This window comes from Antechinus flavipes, chromosome 3, assembly GCF_016432865.1.
Source record: "Antechinus flavipes isolate AdamAnt ecotype Samford, QLD, Australia chromosome 3, AdamAnt_v2, whole genome shotgun sequence".
Classification (NCBI taxonomy): domain Eukaryota; kingdom Metazoa; phylum Chordata; class Mammalia; order Dasyuromorphia; family Dasyuridae; genus Antechinus; species Antechinus flavipes.
Window position 1 is genome coordinate 488,360,667 of NC_067400.1, and position 23,959 is coordinate 488,384,625.

A 23,959-nucleotide genomic window follows, 5' to 3' on the forward strand; every position below is an offset into this window, starting at 1 on the left:
ATGATAGGATCCCCAATAAAGAGTGAGTAGATAAAGGAAGAGGTGGGGATTTTAGACAGGAGATAGGAGGATATTAACAGTGAGAGAGCATTATCTGGATGACAAATCAGCAAAGGAGAGTGCTGGTAAATATTTTAATGAATAGATGAGGAAAAAATATACAAACTTATAAAGTTTTAAAAATCCTATTTCATGACCAGCCGGATGAATACAGAGAGGCTTGGAGAGACTTACATGAACTGATGCTAAGTGAAATGAGCAGAACCAGGAGATCACTTTACACTTCGACAACGATATTGTATGAGGATGTATTCTGATGGAAGTGGATTTCTTTGACAAAGACTCAGTTTCAATTGATAAATGATGGACAGAAGCAGCTACACCCAAAGAAAGAACACTGGGAAACGAAATGTGAACTAGTTGCATTTTTGTTTTTCTTTCCGAGTTGTTTTTACCTTCTGAATCCAATTCTCCCTGTGCAACAAGAGAACTGCTCAGTTCTACAAACATATATTGTATCTAGGATATACTGCAACATATCTAACATATATAGGACTGCTTGCCATCTAGGGGAGGGGGTGGAGGGAGGGAGGGGAAAAATTGGAACAGAAACGAGTGCAAGGGATAATGTTGTAAAAAAATTACCCTGGCATGGATTCTGTCAATATAAAGTTATTATAAAATAAAATAAAATATTAAAAAAAGGGGGGGAACTCAAAAAAAATCCTATTTCATTTTTTTTTTCATACAGCAAAAATCCATCTTCTCTCCCTCTTCCCACTGAACCTCAATTGGGAATGAATGAAAAACAAAATTCTTGTTATAACCATGTATAGTTAAACAAAATAAAATTTCCACATTGGCCATATCTAAGAATATCACATTCCAGTCTGTACTATCATTCCTTCACTTCTCTAAGGGGGTGGATAGGTGGGTAATATCATTAATCCTTTGGAATCATGGTTAGTCATTACACTGATCAGTCCCTAATTCTTTCAAATTTATTTGTCTCTAATATATTATTGGCACTATATAAATTATTTTTCTGGTTCTGTCCAATTCACTCTGCATCAATTCATTCATCTTCCCAATTTCCTCTGAAACCATTCCTTTCAATATTTCTTAAAACATTATTCTATCATATTTATATAAATTTTTAATCCCTTTCACAATCTACTCAGATTCTTTGCCACTTTGAAAAAATTATCATTTTATACATCTTTAGAGTTTGTTTTGTTTAGGACTAATGTGTATCTTAATCTATCTCCCCTCCCCCCTTGAATTCCCCTTTCTCTGCTTTCCCAGTTGAATGAAATGCATTTTTGTGTCCAACTATGTATTTATGTATGTTTTTCCCTCCTTGACCAATTCAAATGACAATAAGGTTCAAGTACCAGCTCCTCCTCTTTCCAACCTCCTAAAGTAAAGAGATATCTACTTGCATACTTGATTATGTAAGATAATTTCCCCTAATCTTTATTTTCCTTCCTATGTTCCTGTGGTATCTTTTCATTTTTCTCTTAATATCACTGAGACAAAACAGGATTCCTCCTAGGTTTTGTCAGTTAGATTTCCTCTGTGCTCCTTGATAGAAACAGCTAGGTGGCACAGTGGATAGAGTGCCAGGCCCGGAGTCACAAAGACTCATCTTTATTAAATTTATATCTGGCATCAGACACTAGTTGTGTGACTCTGGGCAAGTCATTTAACTCATTTTGCCTTGGTTTCCTCATCTGTATAAGCTATAGTAGGAAATGGAAAACCACTCCAGTATCTTTGCCAAGAAAAGTCCAAATGGGGTCACAAAGAATCAGACTCAACTGAAATGATCAAACAACAATGTTGTCCTCTGATCCAAATCCTGACAAGATGCTGAGGGAACAAAAGTATCTATCATCTCTTTATATTTGAATATAAACAGTTTATCTTTGTCTTTTATTGTCATTCATTCATATTACTTTTTTTATGTTCAAGTACTGTGTTTGAATTTCAAGTTTCTAAACAGTTTTTGTCTTTTCACCAACTAATGACTGAAAACCTTCTATTTTATTAAAGCTTCATTCCTCCCCTAAATCTCCCCAGATTATTTAAACGGTGCAGTGGATAGTGCACCAGATCTGATATTAAGACTCTTACCAGCTGTGTAAATCTAGGCAAGTCTTTTAATCTTTGCCTCAGTTTCCTCAACTACATAATGAGCTGAAAAAGGAAATAGCAAACCATTCCAGTATTTTTCCCAAGAAAACCCCAAATTGGGTCATGAAGAATTGGCTGTAAATTTATATCTTTTGCCTATATCATATTCCAAAGTCTTTGATCCTTCATAGTGCTGGACACTAAATACTGTATTATCCTAAATCATGTTTGGCTCCTCGGTAACTCAATTCTTCCCTTATGGCTGATTTCAGTATTTTTTTTTTTTTAACCTGGGACTTCTAGAATTTGGTTATAATGTTCCTGAAAATTTTAATTCCCCCTCCACCCCCCCATCCCCAAGGAGTGATCAGTGTATTCTTTCTGTTTTTATTTTGTCCTCCAAGAGATTTGGACAGCTTTTTAAAAGATTTCTAGGTTCTTTCTTTTCTTTTTTTGATTATAGCATTCAAGTTGTCTTATGATTCTTAATTTTTTTCTTTTTTATTTGATTTCCAGATCAGCTGTTTATGCTATGAGACATCATATAAATTTCTTATATTTTTTCAGTTTTTTGACTTAAAAATATTTCTTATTGTTTCATTGGCTTCTTTTGGTCCAATTTAATTTTCAGGGAGTTTTGTACCCTTTGTGCTTTCTTCCATCGTTCTCATTTCTTTCTCTCTCTCTCTCTTTTTTTTTTTTCTCTCCAGCATTATCATTTTTCTTAGAAAAAAAATTTAAATTCTTTTTCTAAGCTCTTACATTATATTCCCAGGAATTTGTGTTCAAATTGTGTTTTTCTTTGAAGGTTTCCTTGTAAAAGTTTTGGAGTCATTATCTTCTTGATTTGTGTCTTGAACATTTTTGTCACCATAAAACTTTTAATAGTGGCATTTTGTTTGTTTGTTTGTTTAGACTTCCAGCTTACTTTCTGACATAGACTTGATTTTAGGTTCAGTCTCTGTGTTCTTCTGTAGGGAAGGTCTGGGCTGGCCTTCTGGCTTCTTTGGGGTATTGAGTGTTGCTTCATTCCAGGCTCTTGGGAATAATTTAAGGCTAGGGACCTGTAAGATTTTAGTGCCCCAGTTGAGTGCTGCACGTTCCTCTAGGTTTATTTCTGAACAATAGTAGACTCCCTATTATCAGCTGAGAGGTCTGCTGGTTCAGAGTGATAGAATTGCAATCTTTTTGGTTTGGTTATTGGTGAAGTTATTCCTTTGCAGGTTGCATACTGGACTAGAAACTGGAACTGAGACCCTCCTCTGCTACCGAGATCTGAAACGTACAGCAACTGTTAGCTTCTTAACTTTATCCTTTCTGGATAAACTGAATCAGGCCATCAACTACTCCTCACCCAGGACCACCACTCTTTAGCCTCCTCAGTCTGCCCTGGATATGTGACCCAGAAATATATAATAGGTGAAAAAGTTTCCATGTTATCTGTTCTCCTACCTTGTACTTGGTACCCTGATATGAGTCTGGGACTTCCTCTCACCCTAGAATACAAGCATTTTTTGAGTACTAGAAAATATTCCATATGGCTCTTTATCCTGGCTTGTTCCTGACGCCGCTGTCTGAGGACCTTATAGATTGCGTCCTTGGGCCACATCCTTCGTTTGAAAAAAAAACGACTCACTGTGACTTAAAAAAAATCAAAACAATTCACAATTTTCTAGTTTTGTTTGAAAAAAAAAATTTTTTTGGGGGGGGGAGTGGATAGAGAGGGGAAAGAAATTTGTTGTAATGCTTCTTGATATTCTAAGGTCTTGACTTTGCCTCCTTCACATTTTTGACTTAATTTGCATTAATTAACATTTTTCACATCACTTTTAAAAATATAGGCAACCAACAAAACAATAAATCAGGCCCTGATTTGTAACGATTGGTTTTTTAAGGTGTAAATGCTAATTTTGAAAATTTAAAAATCTACACACTTAAAAGCTAACTCCAACACCCCCTAGAGAGGAGGAGGGTCATGAAAGGCCAGAGGAGAGAGTAAATAGGAAAAAAAGCTAAGTGGAAAGAGAGGGAAAAGAAAAAGCATTTATATAGCACCAGTTTTATGCTAGGAACTAGGTAAGCGCTTTACAAATATTATTTCATTTGAATATAGGTAGTTTACAATGCAAAATGAAGTCAAGGAAGATGAGATTGCAAAAAGCTTATAAAATATTTGGATTAAGTTGTTTCATTTGAGCGATGAGATTAGGTAGACTGAAGAGGTTTAAGAAGTCAATTAAGAGGAACTGGAGACAAAAAGCATAGACAATATTATCTGTGAATTTGGCTGATGAAAGAAAGAAAGATGTAGCTTCAGAGTCTGGGAGGGTCTAATGAAGGTTTTTAAGGATGGGAAGCCAATAAATAAATGGTTGAAGGATATGAACAGGCAGTTTTCAAAGGAATAAATCTAGCTATCAACACTATACAAAAGTGTTTTAAATCACTAGTAATTAGAAAAATGCAATTGAAAGAAACCCTGAATTTCAAATTCACACTGAAGTGAATTGACAAAGATGACAAATGAGAAAAGTGTTATATAAATGTTGGAGAAACTGAGGAGGCTGTTACAACTGATCAAGCCATTTGCAAAATAATTGAAACCATTCAATGAAAGTTACTAAGCTGGGTATATGTCTTTAATCAACTATACCTCCCCAAATTAAAGAAAAACCTATATGTACAAAATTTCTTAGTAGCTTTTTTTGGTGGTAGCCAAAAATTGTAAACTAGGGGAAAATCTCTCCCTATGGAAATGGCTAAATAAAATGTAGCCTACAGAATAGAATGGACTATTGTTGTAACATAAGAAATTCCAAAAAGGACAGTTTCAGGGAAAACTAGAAGGACTTCTATGAACTGATATAGAGCACAAATAAAAGAATAATTTCTATGATGAAAACATAATAGAGAAAAACAACGATGAATAACTTTAGAGTTTTGACAAATGCAATGATAAAGTGTAAGTCTCCAAATCACAAATCTATTTCTCCTCCCAAAACACTACTTAAATCACTTCCTGACAGAGTAGCAAATATGATCACTCACAAAGGAGCAGGGGCCCTGGTCATGGTTCCAGGACTAAGGGGAGCAAGGATCCTCCTGTGTAAAGAACAGAGCACTGCTTTACAGGAACAGATCTGTTATATTACTTTTACTAGAAGTGAATGGGGAGTACTTAGAAAAAAGAAATTTGCTAAGAATATAGGATTTAAAATAAATGGCATTTGTATTTTTCTATTTTTGCTTTGCTAAGATGTGATATGTAATAAAATAATTTTTTAAGAGGATAGGGGAGAACTATGGAATGTTTGAAGAAAATAAGGAAACAATTTTAAACAGGTTAGAAAAGTCCATTTCTAAATTTTTCAAGCAAATGAAGTGAGAATTTTTAGTTTCCTTTTTTTAACATCATGTTTTGGGGAAATTTTTTTAACAAAAACACATAATGGAAACATTTCCAAATATTCACTTCCAAAATGTTTCACCAAAGCATGCAATTTTTGTTGCTGTAGTTCAATCTTGGCTAATCCTTCATGAACTCAGTATCTTTGCCCAAAAAAACCCCAATTAGGGTCAAGAAGAGTCAGGGATTACTAGAAAATGATTGAATTATACAGCTTGCATCAGGGATCAACTTTCTTATGAATTCTCTTTTGTAATAATTGCAACAACAAAGGCACCAAAAAATTCTGAAGAAAATAGCATCTTAAAAAACAGAATGAGTCTAATGAAAAAGGAGGTAAAAAAATTCACTGAAGAAATGAACTCCTTAAAAAGCAGAACTGACTAAATGGAAAAAGAAGTAAAAAAGCTTAATAAAGAAAATCCTTATAAATTAGAACTGAGCAAGTAGAAACTACTCCATGAGATTTCAAGAAACAATAAAACAAAGTAAAAATAATGAAAATAAAAATAGAATAGACTGTGAGATATCTTATTGGAAATGGACTTGGATAATAGATTGAAGAGAGATAATTTTAAGAATTATTGAATTATCTGACAGTAATGATAAAAAAGCTTCAACATTATATTTCAAAAAATTATAAAGAAAAACCACCCTTATATATTAGATCCAAAAGGTAATTAAAAGAATCCATTGATCTATTTCTGAAATAAATCTCAAAATAAAAACTCCCGGGAATATTATAATCAAGTTCCAGAGCTATCAGGTCAAGGAAAATATCGTTAATAGCTAGAAAGAAACAATTCAAATAACATGGAGCAAGGGCCTCACAAAATGGTGCTTTTAAATCACATAAGATTTAGCACCTTCTATGTTAAAGGAACTGGTATGATAATCCAGAAGGCAATGTAGTTTTCCTAATTATTTTAATTAGATGTAGTTTTGCCTTTGCTTTGAGATCATATTGCTATTCCTACCTTTTTAATTTCAGTTAAAGCACAACAGATTCTGCTCTAGCCCTATATTATATCTGTATTTATTTCAATATATTGTTGGATTCTAGTTTCTAATCCATTCTGCTATACATTTATGGATTGTTCATCCCATTCACATTCAATTATGAAGATTAAAAAATTGTGATTGTGAATAATTATGAATTTCTCTTCATCTTATTTTCTTCTGTTTGTCCTTCTCTCTCTTTATCTTGAGAGATAAAAAAATTATCCTCCCCTCCTCAAAAATTTGTTTTGACCACTGCCTCCCTAAATCTACTCTCACTTTAGTAATTCCCCATATCTTATCACCTTCCCCTACTACTTTCCTATTGAGTAAAACAGATTTCTATACCCAACTGAATATGTGTGTGTGTGTGTGTGTGTACACCCACCTCTATCTATTCTTCCCTCTTTGAACCAATTCTGATGGAAGTGAGTTTTAAGCATTGCCAACTCCTCCCCCACTCATTTCCCCTCCACGATATAAATTCTTTCTCATGATAAAAATTGCTATCCACATGCAGAGACAGAGTTCATTTGAGTACAAACTGAAGTACAATTTTCTCATTTTATTTTTTGCAATATGGTTAATATGAAAATATGATGTGCATGATTTCACAAGTACAAATGATAGTATATTGTTTGCCTTCCCAGTGGTGGGGGAGGGGTGGGAGGAAGGGAGAAAATCTGGAACTCAAAATTTTAAAAATAATGTTAAAAATAACCCCACCAACAGCTATTCATAATTAATCAAATGATTCAGGATATTGCACTATACAGTTTTTGGTTTTTTGTCTGATTCTGAGAAATTAATTGCTCTGAGAAATAGTATATTATGATACTATTATGTTCTCTCCTTTACATTTAACAAAAAATAAATAAATAGAAAAAAATTGTAAAATATACAGAATCACTGATGATTATTGAATGGAAATAGAATAGAGTTTACTTACATATTTATCAGCTGTGCAAGACACCTTTACAAGTAATCAGGTTTTAGGACTAAAAACCTCACACAAATATAAAAAGCAGAAATATTATATATAACCTTTACTAACTACTATGTAATAAAAATTATGTTAAAGGAACACTTGAAAAGTATTAAAATCAATTAAAAACTAAATAACTTAATTGTTTGTCTGTCTCTCTCTCTCTCTTTCTTTCTTTCTTTTTTTGCTGAGGCAATTGGGGTTAAGTGACTTGCCCAGGGTTACACAGCTAGGAAGTGTTAAGTGTCTGAGACCAGATTTGAACTCAGGTCTCCTGACTTCAGGGCTGATACTCTATCCATAAATAACTTAATCTTAAAGAATTGTTGGGTCAAAGAAAGATGTATTTAGAATAGAGAATGAGACAAATATAATTTGGCACAGGGCATAAGACAATGGGGCTTGGAGTCCAGAAGACCAGGATTCAAAGCCTCTGACAATTACTATTTGGAAAATTACTTAACCTTTGTGGGCTTCAGTTTTCTCCTCTATAAAATAGGGATGATAATAATAGAAACTACCACTCAAAGCTGTTGAGAGGATCAAATGGGATAATTATAATGCTCTTAGCACAGTGCCTGGATCATGTAAACACGGAATAAATGTTATTATTATTATACACACATATGCACAAACATACATACACAGCCAATAAAAGAATTTATTTTGCTTGACTAGGAATATTTTTTATAAAGAATTTGTTTTTTTCTTTTCTTTTTCGATAATGTGGAAAGTGAGGAGAAGAGAAAATAGATTTCTGTTCATTGAAAAAACTATTTAAAAACAGATAAGTGAAGAAGAATGTAGATGCTATAGATATAGAATGCTGCAGTGAACTTTCAAATTAGTTACTGCTTTATTCGTTTTATATAACTGTTTGTTTTGTTAGAAGAGAACTTTCACAGAAAGAGAGTAATCTATAAATATTTGTAATGAACAAAACTTTAAAAACATTAATAATCATATGAAATATTACTCCAAATTATTAAAAGAGAAATGTAAATAAAAACAATTGATGTTTCATTTCACATGCAGCAAATTGACAAAGATAGCAAAAGATATCAATAGTCAAGTTTAAGAAGGATTATGGAGAGATAGTCACACCAATACTGGTTGATGGAGTTTTGAAGTGGTCTAGTTATACTGGAAAGCAATTTCAAATTATGGTAAGACAGTGATTAAAAATGTTTACACTCTTATATCCATTCTCTAATACTCTTAGACATGTTTTCTTACAGAAGTAAAAAAAAAGAAAAAATTAGAAAAAATTAATATGTAACAAAATAAATATAGCAGTATTTTTTTAAAGTGGCAAAGAACTACAAACCAAATAAATACTTACCTATGAGAGAATGACTATAAAGACTGTGGTACTTTACTATTAAACTCCCCCCCCCCTCCACAAATAAATAGGATGATATGCCTCAATATGCATTGAGGCAAAATATAAGCGGTACTTTGAAAACAAGATATACAATGATGATGTTTTAAATATAAAGAACAAACACAAGGAAAAATAATGTTGTGTAATGATGAATAAGTAAAGTATCTAAAAATGTACCTGGTTTCCTTCTTTTCAGAGGAAGGTAACTATGGATATTTTGCTTAGTTTTCCTGGACTGCCTTTTTTTTTTTTTTTTTAAATGTTTTAATCATAAGGAATAGATCTTTGAATTGGGGAAAGATAGAAACAAAATATATAAAACTATCCATATATTTTTAAATGCTACCTTTATCTTGAAGGGGCATATTCATTGTCTCTTAATTTTCAAAAATCTATTAGATCATAAGTTACTGACAGACACTTTTCATCAGAGAAAAGGTCAGCAACCTTAGCAAATATCTTTTTTTGTGTGTGTGTGAAAGAAATATGTATAACACATCCTTAAGTTCCATAGTTCTTTTAAATACACTCCCAGGAGACAAACAGCAAATGTTTGTGTGCAGAAAATGTTGGCATATATAATATTTCCTGGTGAAGGTTTTTGGAGTTGTTTTTGTTTATCTATTTTTGGTAGCATTTACCAAATAAATACTTCATGGTAAAATAATTGCATTCTCTGTCCTCCCCTCCACCCCTGCCAATATTTCAGTCTAGATTCAAAAAGCCTTTTTGAAATTTATTGCCTCTCTTTTTGTATCTTTTTTTAAAACACATTTTATTCTTCTTATAGCTTTGTTTCATGATTTAAGGATTCAGTTAACTTTCTAAATGTTGAAACCAAACAGATAAATCTTTTAAATTCACAATTAATCTGTGATTGCACTGATTTGTAAATTCCTCCCAACATTAACAAATAATTTTTATTAAGTAATACTTATGCCAAACATTTCCACTAGGTGCTAGAGATGCAAAGGAAGAAATGAAACTACTTGTACCCAAGGAGCTTGTGTTCTTGGAGAGAGGGGATAAGCCCTATGTAGAAAATATACATGGTAATAAGAAAAGGGAGGTCACTAGAAGTTAGAAGGGATCAGTAAAGACTGTATAGAAGGGACGCTTGAGTCATCTTGAAAGTTGTCAAAAGAATCTTAAAGACAAAATTAAGGAGTGTTTTCCAAGAAGAGAGGTGAAAAGGCACAGAGATGGAAGTCAAAAAATGTCATATGGCAATTAGGTGGACAGTTTGGTTGAACTTTACTGGACAGGCAGGGGAAAGCGCTTAATAAGGGTAGAAAGGTAGGAAAAGAGTCATATTTTGATGGTTTTTAAAAATACCAAGCAGGAATTTATTTTATTGTGGAGATATTTTATCACTAAAGCTTACTGGATAAAGTTTTAGTAGCAGAATGGTACTTCTCACTTAAATAGCTCTACATGGAGGATTGATTGGAAAAGGGAGAGAGATTTGAGGCAGGAAGACTAATTAGGAAGTTATTGAAGTAGTCTAGATCAGGAATGATGAAGTTCTTTGGTAGTAGCTGTATAAATAAAGACAAGGGGAAAGATGCTGTGGAGGTAGGAATAAGATGTTTTTTGACAACTTATTGGATATGTGTGGTAAATAAAAGTGGAGTAAAGGATGACTCCAACATTGTAAATTTGAATTAATGAAAGTATATCATGATAGATATAGGGGAAATAAAATGAGGGGTGAGTTTTTGGGGAAAGATATTAAAATTGTGTGATACAGACTGCAACTAATCCATCTTTATATATCTTCTGCAACTTGCTGTCCCACTGAAAAGGAAAAGGTGGGAGGAAACATTAATCTTATTCATTAATCATTGTTCTGGTCTCTAGAGCACTTATTAAAACCATGAGGAGATTTGGAGAGTAGGATCTGAATATTGGGGGAAGAGAGGAATTTTCCTAATGATGGGTATCTGGGTCATTGTTAGGTTCTAATTACCCTGAGGAGTTGATTCCTGGAATACAAGGAAAAAGGTTGTTAATTTGTACAGAGCTGAGAGTGTGAGGTAATACTGGGAGAAGGTGTGATGCCTTTGAAGCAAGTCTCTCAAATGGTATTTCAGGCAGGGTGGGATATAATCCATCCTTCCATTCTTCCACTGGTTAGTAAGGAATTCTACAGTCATCCTAAAGAGACCACATTAGACTAATTCTCAGCACATAAGAATGGGATACTTTTGCCCTTTCTATTGTCCCATCCACCCTATGTTTCTTTTCCCCAAATCTTTTGTTCACTTCCTACACCAGCCTTACTTAGTTCTGAAATATAACATTACTGACAATACTTTTTTTTTTTTTTTTGGTAAGGCATTTGGTATTAAATGACTTGCTGAGGATCACACAGATATTAAGTGTTCAGTATCTGAGCTGCATCTGAACTCAGGTCTTCGTGACTCCAGTGCCTGCATTCTATCCACACTTACCACTAACACTATTCTTAGAGTACTGTCCCATGTTCTTATATTAATTCTGTTAATTACTATTGCTTCTATCATCCATACACATTTTTAAAAATTAAAATTAATTGGTGACATCTGTGTGCATCCCTCTAATTTTAGAGTTCATCTAGTTCAACTGAAGCTCAGAGAAGTCAAGTATTTCCCCAAGGTCACACAATAATTAGAATCAGAACTCAGAACTTTTGGCTCCCATGTCTAGTCCTCTTTTCACTATGCTGTGCTACTTCATGTATTCAAACTTTTTTTGTAGCATAGACATTTAAAAAAGCATCAGTAGAAAAAGTGTAGGGCTAACTTGAAACATGTGGACAACCTTTGTAAACCAGAGAAATCATTAATTTTAATTTAAAACCATAGCATATGGTTATGCTTTTACTTAAGTTTTACAGTTTTTTGAAGTTTTTGAATGAGTTTTTGTAAAGTTTTATGAATAGAAAATGGAAATAATTTTAATTTTATTTTGAATAAAATAATAACCTTTTAAGAATCATAAATTTTGGAATTAAAAATCCATACTTCAAAACTTTAATAGACCTATGATTTCATCAGTGTGATTATTTCCTCCAACAATGAAAATTATAAACCATTCTTTTTCAGGCGGTGCATAATTTTTGCGTGTTCTCCCAGAATTTTTCCATATATGAATTAGTCAACATGATGAAAGCATTGCTTTTATAACTTTTAACTTTTCTTCAGTACAAGTATAATAATCAGAATGTTCATTAGTTATCCCTGGTTTTCAAAACATGACTGGCCTAATTGCTTTCCTCATCATATATTTATTACTTGGGTGAAATTTTTTTGTTCCACTTCTTATAAACAAGTCATTACTGGGAATATGCTTCAGCTTACTTATGCCTACAAGTGCCCTGTTGGTTACCCACAATTTTGGGCCTTTAGGTACTGTTATGTTCCATAATTCATAACCATATACCTTCACATGAAGAATACAGATTTTTAAAAGACGTGTTTTTTATCACCAGTAGAGACCACAGAAAATGCTGAAAATTTCCCAAATGCAGTCTGATCTATTCTAATTCTCCACTTCATTTCTTGGCTCTGCTCTAGTGCTTGACCAAGATATAAGATGCTGATGAATGAGCTGAACAGTGTCTACCCAACTACATATAGTAGCCTGGGCAACACATTCTTAATTTATTTAATTCTAGTTTCCCATGTAGGGAAGTGTGGTGTGTGTGTGGTGTGATGGATAAAAAGCTGGCCTTGAAATAAAAAAGATAAGAATTCAAGTCCTGCTTCTGATAATAGTGACCTTAAGTAAATTTATTACCCCAGGAAATTCTAAAACTATGACTTCAATATTAATTACATTAATTAGGCTTCTTTTGGAGAGGCAGTTTTATGTTTCCTAAAACAAAAGGAGGGGGAAAAAAGTCCCATTTCATTTATTTTTCCCAAAGCAGAATGATGAAAAAAGAACTGTTGGCTGTGAATCAATTGCTTGTACTTGTCAGCACTGAGTTTTCCAGGATGAGTCACTCTTTAGCTATTGACCTTTGTTTTTACAAGTGATTATATTTTTAAAATAAGATGTATATTTGCTTCAGTCCATCATATTTCTAACTTTATTCTCTCAGATAAAGCATGAGACAGGTTGTCTTCAAATAAATTTTTTTATAACGTACAATTGAGCACAGTCACCTGACTCTCTCACAAAAATATTTACCTAACTAGCTCCAAATCTAAAGATTCATTATAAAGTATCCAAGAATTCATAGTCAAACCAAGAATTGATATGATGATCTTTATAAGTGGGCTCTCCGCATCCAAGCAATCCTTTTATTCTTTCTCAGATGATTCCATGTCTCACTCCCTGCTACTAAACAATGTGCTAGAGATATCTCAAACTTAATGATTTCCACCATATAATCTCTACCCTCTACTCTAATATGTCCTTCTTTCATATTTCCCTGTTGAAGGTACCAGCATTCTTTCAAAATAATTGTGAGGGGCTTAAATTAAAGCTAAACAGACATGTTTATAATTCATTTTTTTTCTTTTCAATCCTGTCTCTATCTCAAAAGCTATCCATATCACCTCCTCTCATCACTTCTTTTCCCTTAGTATCTATATTTCTTACATATCTCTCCTTTGTCAGCCATGATCTTGAAAAAAAGCTATCCTTATTGCTTTTCTCTCTTCTCCTCTCCTCAGCAGTTTGTAATCTGACTTCTGACATCATCACTCAATTGAAAATGCTCTCTCCAAAGTTAACAATGAGCTTTTAGCTATATCTGATTGTCTTTTTTTCAGTCCTTATCGTTCTTGACCTATCTGCTACACTTGACACCGTTGACCTCTTTCTCCTTTCTGATCTTTTATGACACTTATTCTTTTGGTTCTTCTTCTATGTTGACTGCTCTTCAGGCTCCTTTCTTGATTATCATATCTTCTAATTATGGGTATTCTCCTAGATCCCCAACTCTTAACTCTACACTGTTAATGAAAGTGTAGCTCCTATAGGAGCTATAGGTTTTAAAAAAAACCTCAATCCTTTTACTTTTGTATACCTGGTTCCAGGCTCTCTTGTGAATTCCAATTCTACTCTATTAATAGCCTAGTGGGAATAACAATGGGCTAGTGATATCTCAAACTTAATCTGTCCAACACATAATCTCCACCCCCTACTCTAATCCGTCCTTCTTTCATAGTTCCCTGTTGAAGGTACCAGCATTCTTTCAATGTTTCATATTTGTAACCTTGGCATTATCTTTGTTTTACTATGCCTCACCTCACATATCTAATCATTTGTCAAATATTATTAATTTTCCCCACTATATCATTCATGTTCAGTCCTTTCTATTACCTTAGTTCAGATGATCACATCTTACCTAGATAACTTCAAAAGCCACTTTACTAAGTCTTCTGTCCAAATCTCTCCCTACTTCAGTTAATCCTTTATACTGATGCCAAAGTGATTTTCCTCAATTGGAGATGACTATCAAAAAATTCCACTGGTCTCCCTTTGCCTTTAAAGTTAAATATAAACATGTCTGTTTAGCTTTACTTTAAGCCCCTCACAATTATTTTCTAGCCTCATGGATTTCTCTGTGATCCAGTCAAACTGACTTCTCCTTTGTTCATCTCTCATCACCATTTTTTTTTTTAACAGGTTGTCCTCCAACCAAAAGAAGTGTCCCTCTTAGATCTGCCTCAGAGAGTATCTTTCTTTAAGATGTTATTGAAGTACAAGCTTCTACATGAAACCTTTCCTGATCCTCTTGTTAGTCTTTTCTTCCAAACTTGCTTCATATTTATTCCATTTATATCTGTCATATATGTATATACGTTCTTGTTGTATTAGAATGCAAGTACCTTGTGTGAGTAAGGATTGTTTTAATCACTGTGTTCTAAGGGCTCAGCACAGTAAGGGACACAGTAAATGCTTAATAATTATAGATTGAAATTTATCTGTTTTGAGAAAGATGCTGTTTTGCATTGGTAGAAGGAGTCCCATCACTTTGGAGTTTTCTGTACCAATGACAGGTCTAGTACTTTTCTCTGTGTAGAAACATATCTATGAAGATGGATTAACTAAACAAAATACCTATTCAGGGGCATGTCATAGTTTGGACAATATATATTTTTCACCCACTTTATTTGTAGATGGTGTTGGACCAATCTTTCATAGTGCTGTGGACTTTACTAAAAAACAAACAAAAAATTTTTGGTCATATCTTCAGTAGGAAACTTTTTTTCTAGCACTTTACATATAGGCTATTTTGTAAGGCAATAGAAACGACTGGCAATCATCTAGCTCTGTTTCCATACACTTTGGAACTAATAATAAATTTCTTAAAATCAATATATAACGGTCCACTTAGGCCAAAAATCTCTGTCCTCAGTTAATTGTGTAACCATAAATATGTATCCTCTGTCATTATGATGAAATGTCATCTTCCACCATTTTAGAACACTACCCACTCAAATTTTATACCAAGGAATTCTTGTCCATATATTTTAATAAATCCTCCATTATATCCATATTCACCTAAAATACTTTAAAAAATATTTTGTGAGTCTCATTGTGGCATTGTAGACTTTATCTTTTGATGCTGGTACTAATTGGAGTAATCCATTTCTTTTTTCTGGTTATACATGTCTGTGATGATGTCTTTTATACTATCTTTATAATATATCTTAAATAGCAAAGTCTATGTTTTTCATTTTGTCCATTTCCCATTTTGAAGGATTAATTAACTGTTTATTCAGGCTATATTGGAGCTGTGGTAATAATGAGAAGATGTCTTCTCAGTGTTATTCTTTTTTCTTCTTTAATATTTACTTTGATTTTTGCTTTAACTAGCTATAATCTGATTGTATAATCAGCTGATTTTAAAATGATTCCTGCAGTTGTAACAAATGACTAAGTATGTTAAAATATAATCGAATTCATGTTTTATGTTGTGTTTTGGTATTTTCTACAATATCCACCTCTTCTTGAATCAAATATTCATAATGTATAGGTATATAGTTTCTGAGTATCATATAGTTCTATATTTCTCAATCCCAACAGATTTTTCAATAAGCGTTAGTTTCCTCTCTTCCATCTATTTTTGCTTAGAAGCTACCAACTATGAAGGGATATACTGAATTCACTTGGAAGATCTTGCTAAGTTTTTCACTGAGCTAATTAATTCTAATTTTTCATCCTCTGCAATGGATTTTAGTAAATAAATTGTAATTATTTTCATGGTGGCTTCTTTTCTTATGTTCATGAGGGCTCAATAAGGTCAAATATTTCATGAAATGATGAATCTTGTCTTTTGTACATGATAAAACCAACCACACTGACTTTTTTTGTTTGCTTGTTTGCCTTTCCTAGGAGAGCCTGATATCCTTCAATTGAATTATAAAACTGTTTTGGCCTTTCTTTGCATATCCAATACTTAGTGTAATACCTAACACATGATAATCATTTTAAAATGCTTGTTTATTGATTTCACTTACAGGGAAAATGTCATTATGTATGTTGTGTGCTATCCTACATTTGTGTCCAATGTCTCTTGATCACTGGACACAGTTAATATCATCAATGAGATGATTGATGCTTATAGGCAGTATTCATAGCATTCTCTGTCCCCTTTTCTACCCCTTTGCCACAATTCATAGTAGTATTTAACTAGGGCCACTTAGTACTTTTATCTGTGTTGCTACAGGAAAAACAAATTGTCACCTGGTAGCCAACCTTCTGGTGGTGAACCTTTTAATCACAAAGGGCAAAAATATATTATTTCAATAAATTGTTCCATTACAAGACAAGGGAGCAATGTAGTTACAATGAGTCACCTTCAACAAAGGGCAAAGATGAGGGGAGTGGGCTCTTTATTTATGGAATCTGTTCATTCATATAAATACACACCAAATTTGTGGATATAAATCTTATAAAAATATTCTAATGTTTTATACTCAAAACATTATAATTTACAAGGATGTTAAATTTGAAAAACATTTTTGATACCTAGAAATCTATGTTTTAAGTCAAACTATTATTTCTGAAATTTATAGTCTCTAGTAGGATGTCTACTTTAGGATTTAACTGAGGATTTTAGTATATTATCTTACATTTTAATTACAGATCTCATTGTTCTCACCCCTTTTTCTGTTAATGTCCAATGAATATTAAATAATAACATCTGTGGGAAATTATAATCTTATTCTATTTGGATCACTATGAAATAAAAAACTACAATTTTAAGTATAATGAAAAAAAAATCCTCATAAAAGAAGATAAAGCTTCATCTACACATTTAAAAAATAAAGAAACAAACCAAGCTCTCTGCTGGTATATATTGTCACCAACAGACTTATCCTGATTCTTATGTAAAATTCAAGACCAGTAGATGGAATGGGGGACTTTGGGAGAGAATGTTACATAATTAGCAATTTAAAATTGTCAGTAAAAAGCTCATATAAAAGAAATGAAATTATCCTCTTTCTAAAGTAACAAAATTTCCCTCTCCCTTCAATATATGAAAAGGGTCACATCTAAGGAAACTACATCTATCCACATCTTTTGACTAAGTTTACTGAATTTTTCAAAATACAGCAGAGGTACTTTATATTACATTGGTATTATTAGTCGAAACTAATCCTTACCTTAGAGTCTTTACCATGATAAGTTTAAGTTTTTGTTTTGTATAATTGTAGTTCAGTAGACATAAAATGACTTGAAGTATATCTGAATTTATGTAACAAGTAAAAAAATGTATGTTAAAATGTAAACATACACAACACTGGAGACACATTTTATAATAGACATCTATTATGTTCTATGAAATTTGGAAATTCTTTATCAAGATTTTTGAAACAAAACATACTAGCCACTTTGTAGAATAAGGTTATATTAAAGGATTTTAAAGAAAAAATTAAGAATAGTAGTTTGAATAGGCAGAGATCTAATCTGAGGCTGCTAATAGAAATAAAGAGATAAGAGATGTGTTATCTACTGAAACTGAAAAATTAAATATTTTTATTCTTCTCTCCAATTTAAAAATTAGTTATAAAATATTTTCTTTGTGGAAATAAAAAGCAACAGATTAGACTTGGGAGACCTAATTTGAGGTGGGCTAATATTTATTCTACCTTAAAATTTATAAAATTTTTGTATGGATCAAATGTGATGATATATTAAAATATTTTATAACTACGAAAAGTTTGTCTTATTAAGCAACTTGAATTTAAACTTCTTAATATCCACTGTTTTATCTCAAAAGCAGTCACAAAAATTATCCTAGGTAAGCTGTTATAATTGCCCATAGCGATGTTTCTGTGGACAACTTTGGCATACTAAAAGAGTTTGCAATGCAGATATGACCAGATATATAAAATGATGCTAACCCTACTATTTTAAAGAAGACAATGAAATTGATTGTAGCAACAATTATGGAATTTTTAGTCTTCATTTCTGGCAAGATTATAGTTGGAATTTTCTTCAGTCAATTACTAAAAATCATTGCCAAATCCCTTGCAACTGCAATTTTAAAGAATACCACAAAATGTTTCCTATTTTAGAGAATATAATACAATGTTTCCTGTCAAAAAACAGTACAAGTACAGAGAACATCCAGACTACACTTTCGTTCTTCTTATGAAAACATGATGGTAATAGACCTCAGCTGAGAATATTTTAAATTGGTTGCCCTAATTGGTTTACCAATTTTCTCTCCCATTTATTCTACGACTGCCTGGGTGGGTGTCTCTTTACTCTGTCATTAATAAAATATGGTTACACAATATAAGAGGCACACCACTGCTTCAATTCAATGTGACAATGCTTTTAGATAGAATAGGGGTCCTTTTTAATTTGGCATCTTTATGTTTCTGGATAACTAGGAGATTTTTCTAACAAAAAATATTTAAAATTTCCATAGTAATCCAGGGAATGAAATAAAATAGGAACTTTCAAAGAGATTCACTGGCAAATGAATTGGCAATTCTCAATATATTACACTAAGTCAGCATATTATTTGTTGATGTATCAAATGAAAAAGCAATAAAAGTCAATTCAACAAGAATTTATTAAGAGTCTATCACATAGCAAGAGCCCTCTGTTATGTGCTGGGGATATAAAAACAAAAAAGGCTCTGCCCACAGAGAGTTTATATTCTACCTGGGAGGGAGAATAGATGAGATGAAATGTACACAGAGAAATACAAAATAAATTTTGTGTGTGTGAAATAACTGGAGAAATAAGGAAATAACTTGTGCAGGAAGTTATCTGCACATAAACTGAGTGATGAAGGAAGCTAATGATTCTAAAAAGCAGGGGTGAATAGAAAAAACATTGCAGGCATAAAGGACAATTTGTAAGGCCATGGAGGTGGGAGACGAAATATCATCTATGGAGAATACCAAGTATACCAATCTAGTGTATGACAGGGGTAATATGAAATTAATCTGGAGCATGGGATCTTACGTCATGAACCTGGTAAATCCTAATGACCCTTTTTCAGAATAATTATTTTAAAGGAAAAAATGTAAAAGCTCCACTATTACAAAAGAAATAAATTATATCAAAATATAGTTATTATCACGTTTTTCTTATTTAAAGGTAATGGACCCCAGATTAGGAACCTTTGTTCTATAAAGACAGGTTGAAGCCAGACTCTCAAGAGTTTTAAAAAGCAAATAAAAGAATTTGTATTTTATTCTAAAGGTTAATAAGCCAAAGAAATTTTGTGAGTAATATTTTCAGATATGTGTTACTTGAATACCAATTTACCAGCTGTGTGGAAGGAGTGGAGAGGGCAAAGATTTGAAGAAAGGGAACTAATTATTAAGCCACCATAATGGTTGAGGTGAGAAGTGATGAGGTTTTGAATAAGGAGGTTGGCCATGTTAATGATGGAAACCTGAAATCAAATTTTATTTTTGCATTAAAATTTCCCATTGGGTTTAACCTCTTTTCAAAATCTCTAAAACCTGTTTCGTTTTTTCATCTTCTAATTCTAGCTAAACAGATTCATATATTAAAGTAACCTGCATATGTGTCCTCAATAGTACTAATATTTAACATAATGCTGGTTTATCAATACATGTATTTTGAATAGGCAAAGCATATAAATAACAAGGTAAGTCTAGACCTGAATATGATGAATTGTATTTGGCAAATCTCTGAGTATTTTCAAGTTTTTTCCCCCCAAACCAAAACCCCTTATTTTTAACACCAATATTTTTCCAGGGATACCATATGGCTAGACATCAGAGAGTCAATCTCCAAAGAATCAAAATCGCAGGCTACCCAAAAAGACAATGGAGAGACACATGATGGGCATAAATAAGCAGCAACACTTAAAAAAAAGTATGAAAGGGAAAGAAGATGAGATGGTCATGTAATGAGGGCTAATGGATGGAAAGCCTAAGTGGTACATGAATACTCACAAAAGGTTAAGAGATCTAGAGGAAGTTCCCTAGGCATGGGCACCCTGGGGAGGATATATGGAAGGACTCCCAGGATAAAAATTAGGCAGGATAAAAATATGTGTATGAACTGAGGCTGGTACTGCTCAAAAAAGTACTTACATAGATAGGACCATAATTCCAAGGGGAAAAGTTTTTCTAATTATCAGGACCAGTAATAAATTAATTGATAAATAGATAGAAGATGTGGATAATTACTGATGAGAAATGGTAGACAATTTTACTACCAGAATTTATATATTTGTTTTGTCAGATGAGATTCAAATCAAACTGTACAAGTTTACTTTATTTTCAGAAAATCATTTTAGTTATTATTGTTTATTATTATGATTATTGTTCAACCATTTACTACTGATATGATAGTTTTATATTGTGGATACAAGATTTCAGTTTGAGAGAGTAGAAAAGGCATTGGATTGGAGTTAATAGTCTTGTGTTTGAAACCAGGATATACTACTTAATGCCTATGTGAACTTGGACAAGTCATTTCATACTACTGAGTCTCAGACTGCTCATTTGTAAAAAGAGGAAGTGTTCCCTTACACATCTAAATCCAGAAGATACAGATTCTAAAAATTAAAAAAAAAGCTACAAATCTGAATAACCTAATCAATTAATGTTTCCTATAAGCTATAATATTCTCATCAAAGGACCTCTGGTTTCATTGGGGTAGGCACTGCCCTCACTAATATGGACTACAGACTGCCTTTTCATCCTATCTGACTCATCTATGTTTTATCACAACTTCTCTATATTCTGTGTTCTAGAGGCTTTAAGCCTATTCTTTTTAATATGTTCCTTATGAGCTGTCCTCAATTCTTGACAGACTTCTTTTCCCTGAGATTACTTGAATCCATCAAATTTTCTTTACAAAAACACTTGTGAAACCTCAGTTTCCCAAAGTACCTGAAAGATGTGAGAGAAAGGGTACCTTCTCAAATGTAACTTCACTGCCATACCAGTCTAGGTTCTCATTGGGAAATATGGTAGGTTGGGTCACAGTGGGCTTTGTTTTATGAAGGAGCAACTCAGTCTATAAAATCTCTAGGATTCCTATGAAGATTTTTCAATTTTCAGTCCTCCCTAAGTGTTCAGAGGAAAGTTTCCTTCTGAATTTATAGTAGGTTGTGAATGAGTCACAGGACTTAAAACTTATATGTTATTTCATTTTTAAAATGGACTCGTTAATCCAATGAATCATTGATTTATATACTCTCATGCAGAATTGGAAATTTTATGGTGGATTCTTTCAAGTATTCAATGAATATCTGCTTTTCAGCCAGCCCTACTAATTTTAAGTCCAGAGACATGGGCCACTATGGAAGAATCTTTTTCTGTCAATGAAGAAGAAAAAAGCTCATGACTGCACTATGTTGCTAATCCTAGTTTCCTAATGGCAGGTAATACTTTTCAGTGATACAGCTGTACCTCAAGACATTTAGATCATGGATATCTTCTGCCATAAAAGTGAGGGAACTTGGTTTTCTTGTATTATGGATTTTGGGATGTTCAGAGGAGCCTTAATAAAAACTGATGGTCCTGCTTAGTCTATCTCCATCCCTTGGAAATGTATTTCTAGACAATTTTCCATAGCTGCTCTTCCTTCTCTCTAGGTCCAAACCCTACCTTGTTAAGAACTGATATTTATCTCTATCTTCTGTTTGACTTTCATCTACCACTATGAGCTGGTTCCACGATCAAACAGATGGGAGACTTTTCTGGGACAGGCTTAGGATTAGCAAACATGATATATGACAAGGTATTTTTAATTCCCGAAACATACAGTTGGGTAAATCCTGTTCCCATGTTTGATATTAGACTGGGAAAGACACATGCTATATGGTTGTCTACTGACTCATATGTAATTTATCAAATAAGTTCATCAGTAAAAGTAATACATAAAACATTGAGAAAGGCAGAAGTTTTACAATAATTTATTTAATCAATAAAACCTAATTTTGAATTTGCTACCTGCTATGAACTTTTTGAGCAGTATTCATAGCATAAATTCTCCATAGGAACCTGGTCAATCATTGCACAAGAGTTATGAAAAAACACATTACCTTACATGACAGAGAAATGCAGGCCTTCCCACACTGATGACTGGCTGGGAAGAACTAAAGAGTTCAGATTTAGCTTTCCAACTCCAGAAAATGGAAATGCTGATTAATCTCGTGGGACATCTCTCAATTATATACATTTTTTATTATATGTAGTACAGTTTAGATGTAGATTTCCCCCCAAAATGCAAATGAATAGGTCCCATTCATAGGTCCATAGGGGAGGAAAGATGAACATTTCATTGTTTTAATTACTCAAGATACTATGTAATAAGAAACTATTTTTGCTAGCTTTGCTTATTTACTTGATATTTTCTACTGAAGTCCAAACAAGGATAATAATATAAGTGCAGTCAAGATTTTGCTTTATAGCAATCTTCTTTAAGGTATATGTTCAGGAATATGCTGCACTCAAAAGCAAGAACCCTTTATATATTTCTCAAACTATAGCAATATGTTAGAAATACTTCTGAAATTATAGTTTCATGTATGGTAAAAATGGACTAATTTTTTTTTAGTAACTTTCCATTTGGTGAATTATTTGCAGTAAAATGCCTAATACTTTCCTGAACTGTCTACTTTACAACCATTAACCCTCTCAATCACTACCTAGTTAACATGTATTTATGGAACATAAACTTTATGTTCATATTAGCATAACCAGAATATAAAATGGAAGGTAAATTTGTTGCATGAAGTCATCAATTTAATCCAGATTCAATCAAATAGTAACTCCTAGTACTGTCCTTTCCACTTTGAACCTATATTCTTCCATTGGTTTTGACAGTGACAGCATGTTTACTTACTCCAAAATTCTAAATCCTACCTATTAAGCATAGTTTAGAAGAAAACAAATTACCTGTTTGTCATGTGACATGAAATCATCTGTTTCCATGGTCCTGTCATTGTACAATTTTCCTGATAAATGTACTGTATATTTACAGTATCGATGGAGTCCACAGGCCTGACAAGAACAATTTTCAGGAGTTCTCCAACGGATACTTACATTAGGATAATTTTCCACCCGCTCCTGAAAACAGTAAACAAACTAGTGAGTGGTGTTTTAAAAAATAAATAAATTCAAAATGACTTCAGAAATTATATAAGGAAAACTAACAACAGTGTTTATTCTTCTAGTACTTAGTACAGTGTCTTGCATATAGCAGGCACTTGATAAATATTTGCTGAATGAATAAATTCATAATTTATTACATTAACTGAATGCATGTAAAGAAACACAATATACATGAGAAAATATTAATATATTCATTTTCATCTTCTTTTCAAATTATAAGAATTAATAACAAGTAGTACAATTGAATGATTTTCTCAGTTGAAAAACTAGCAAGAAAAGGAGGAAAAGGAACTAGATATTCCACAAAGAGGATCTTCTACTTTAAGTGTATCAAAAAATGATCATCCTACACTATAACCAGTGCAACAACGGTTCCAAGGAGAATCACAAGCTTCTCATGCATGTTAATTGCATGGGGAAAACTAGTTAAAATATTCCTGTCATTTGTCTGTTCCGAATGCTAATACAACCTGTAGTATAAT

General features: G+C 32.8%; 1 protein-coding gene across 3 annotated transcripts in view; it reads right to left on the minus strand.

Moving 5' to 3' along the window:
* Positions 1–23,959, minus strand: part of CCDC82 (coiled-coil domain containing 82) — a 51,322-nt gene that overhangs the window by 11,224 nt on the left and 16,139 nt on the right. For all 3 annotated transcript variants that reach the window (XM_051986844.1, XM_051986846.1, XM_051986845.1), the window contains one exon: positions 23,262–23,432. In XM_051986844.1, the coding sequence (XP_051842804.1) occupies positions 23,262–23,432 (171 nt within the window). The remainder of the gene's footprint in view (positions 1–23,261; positions 23,433–23,959) is intronic.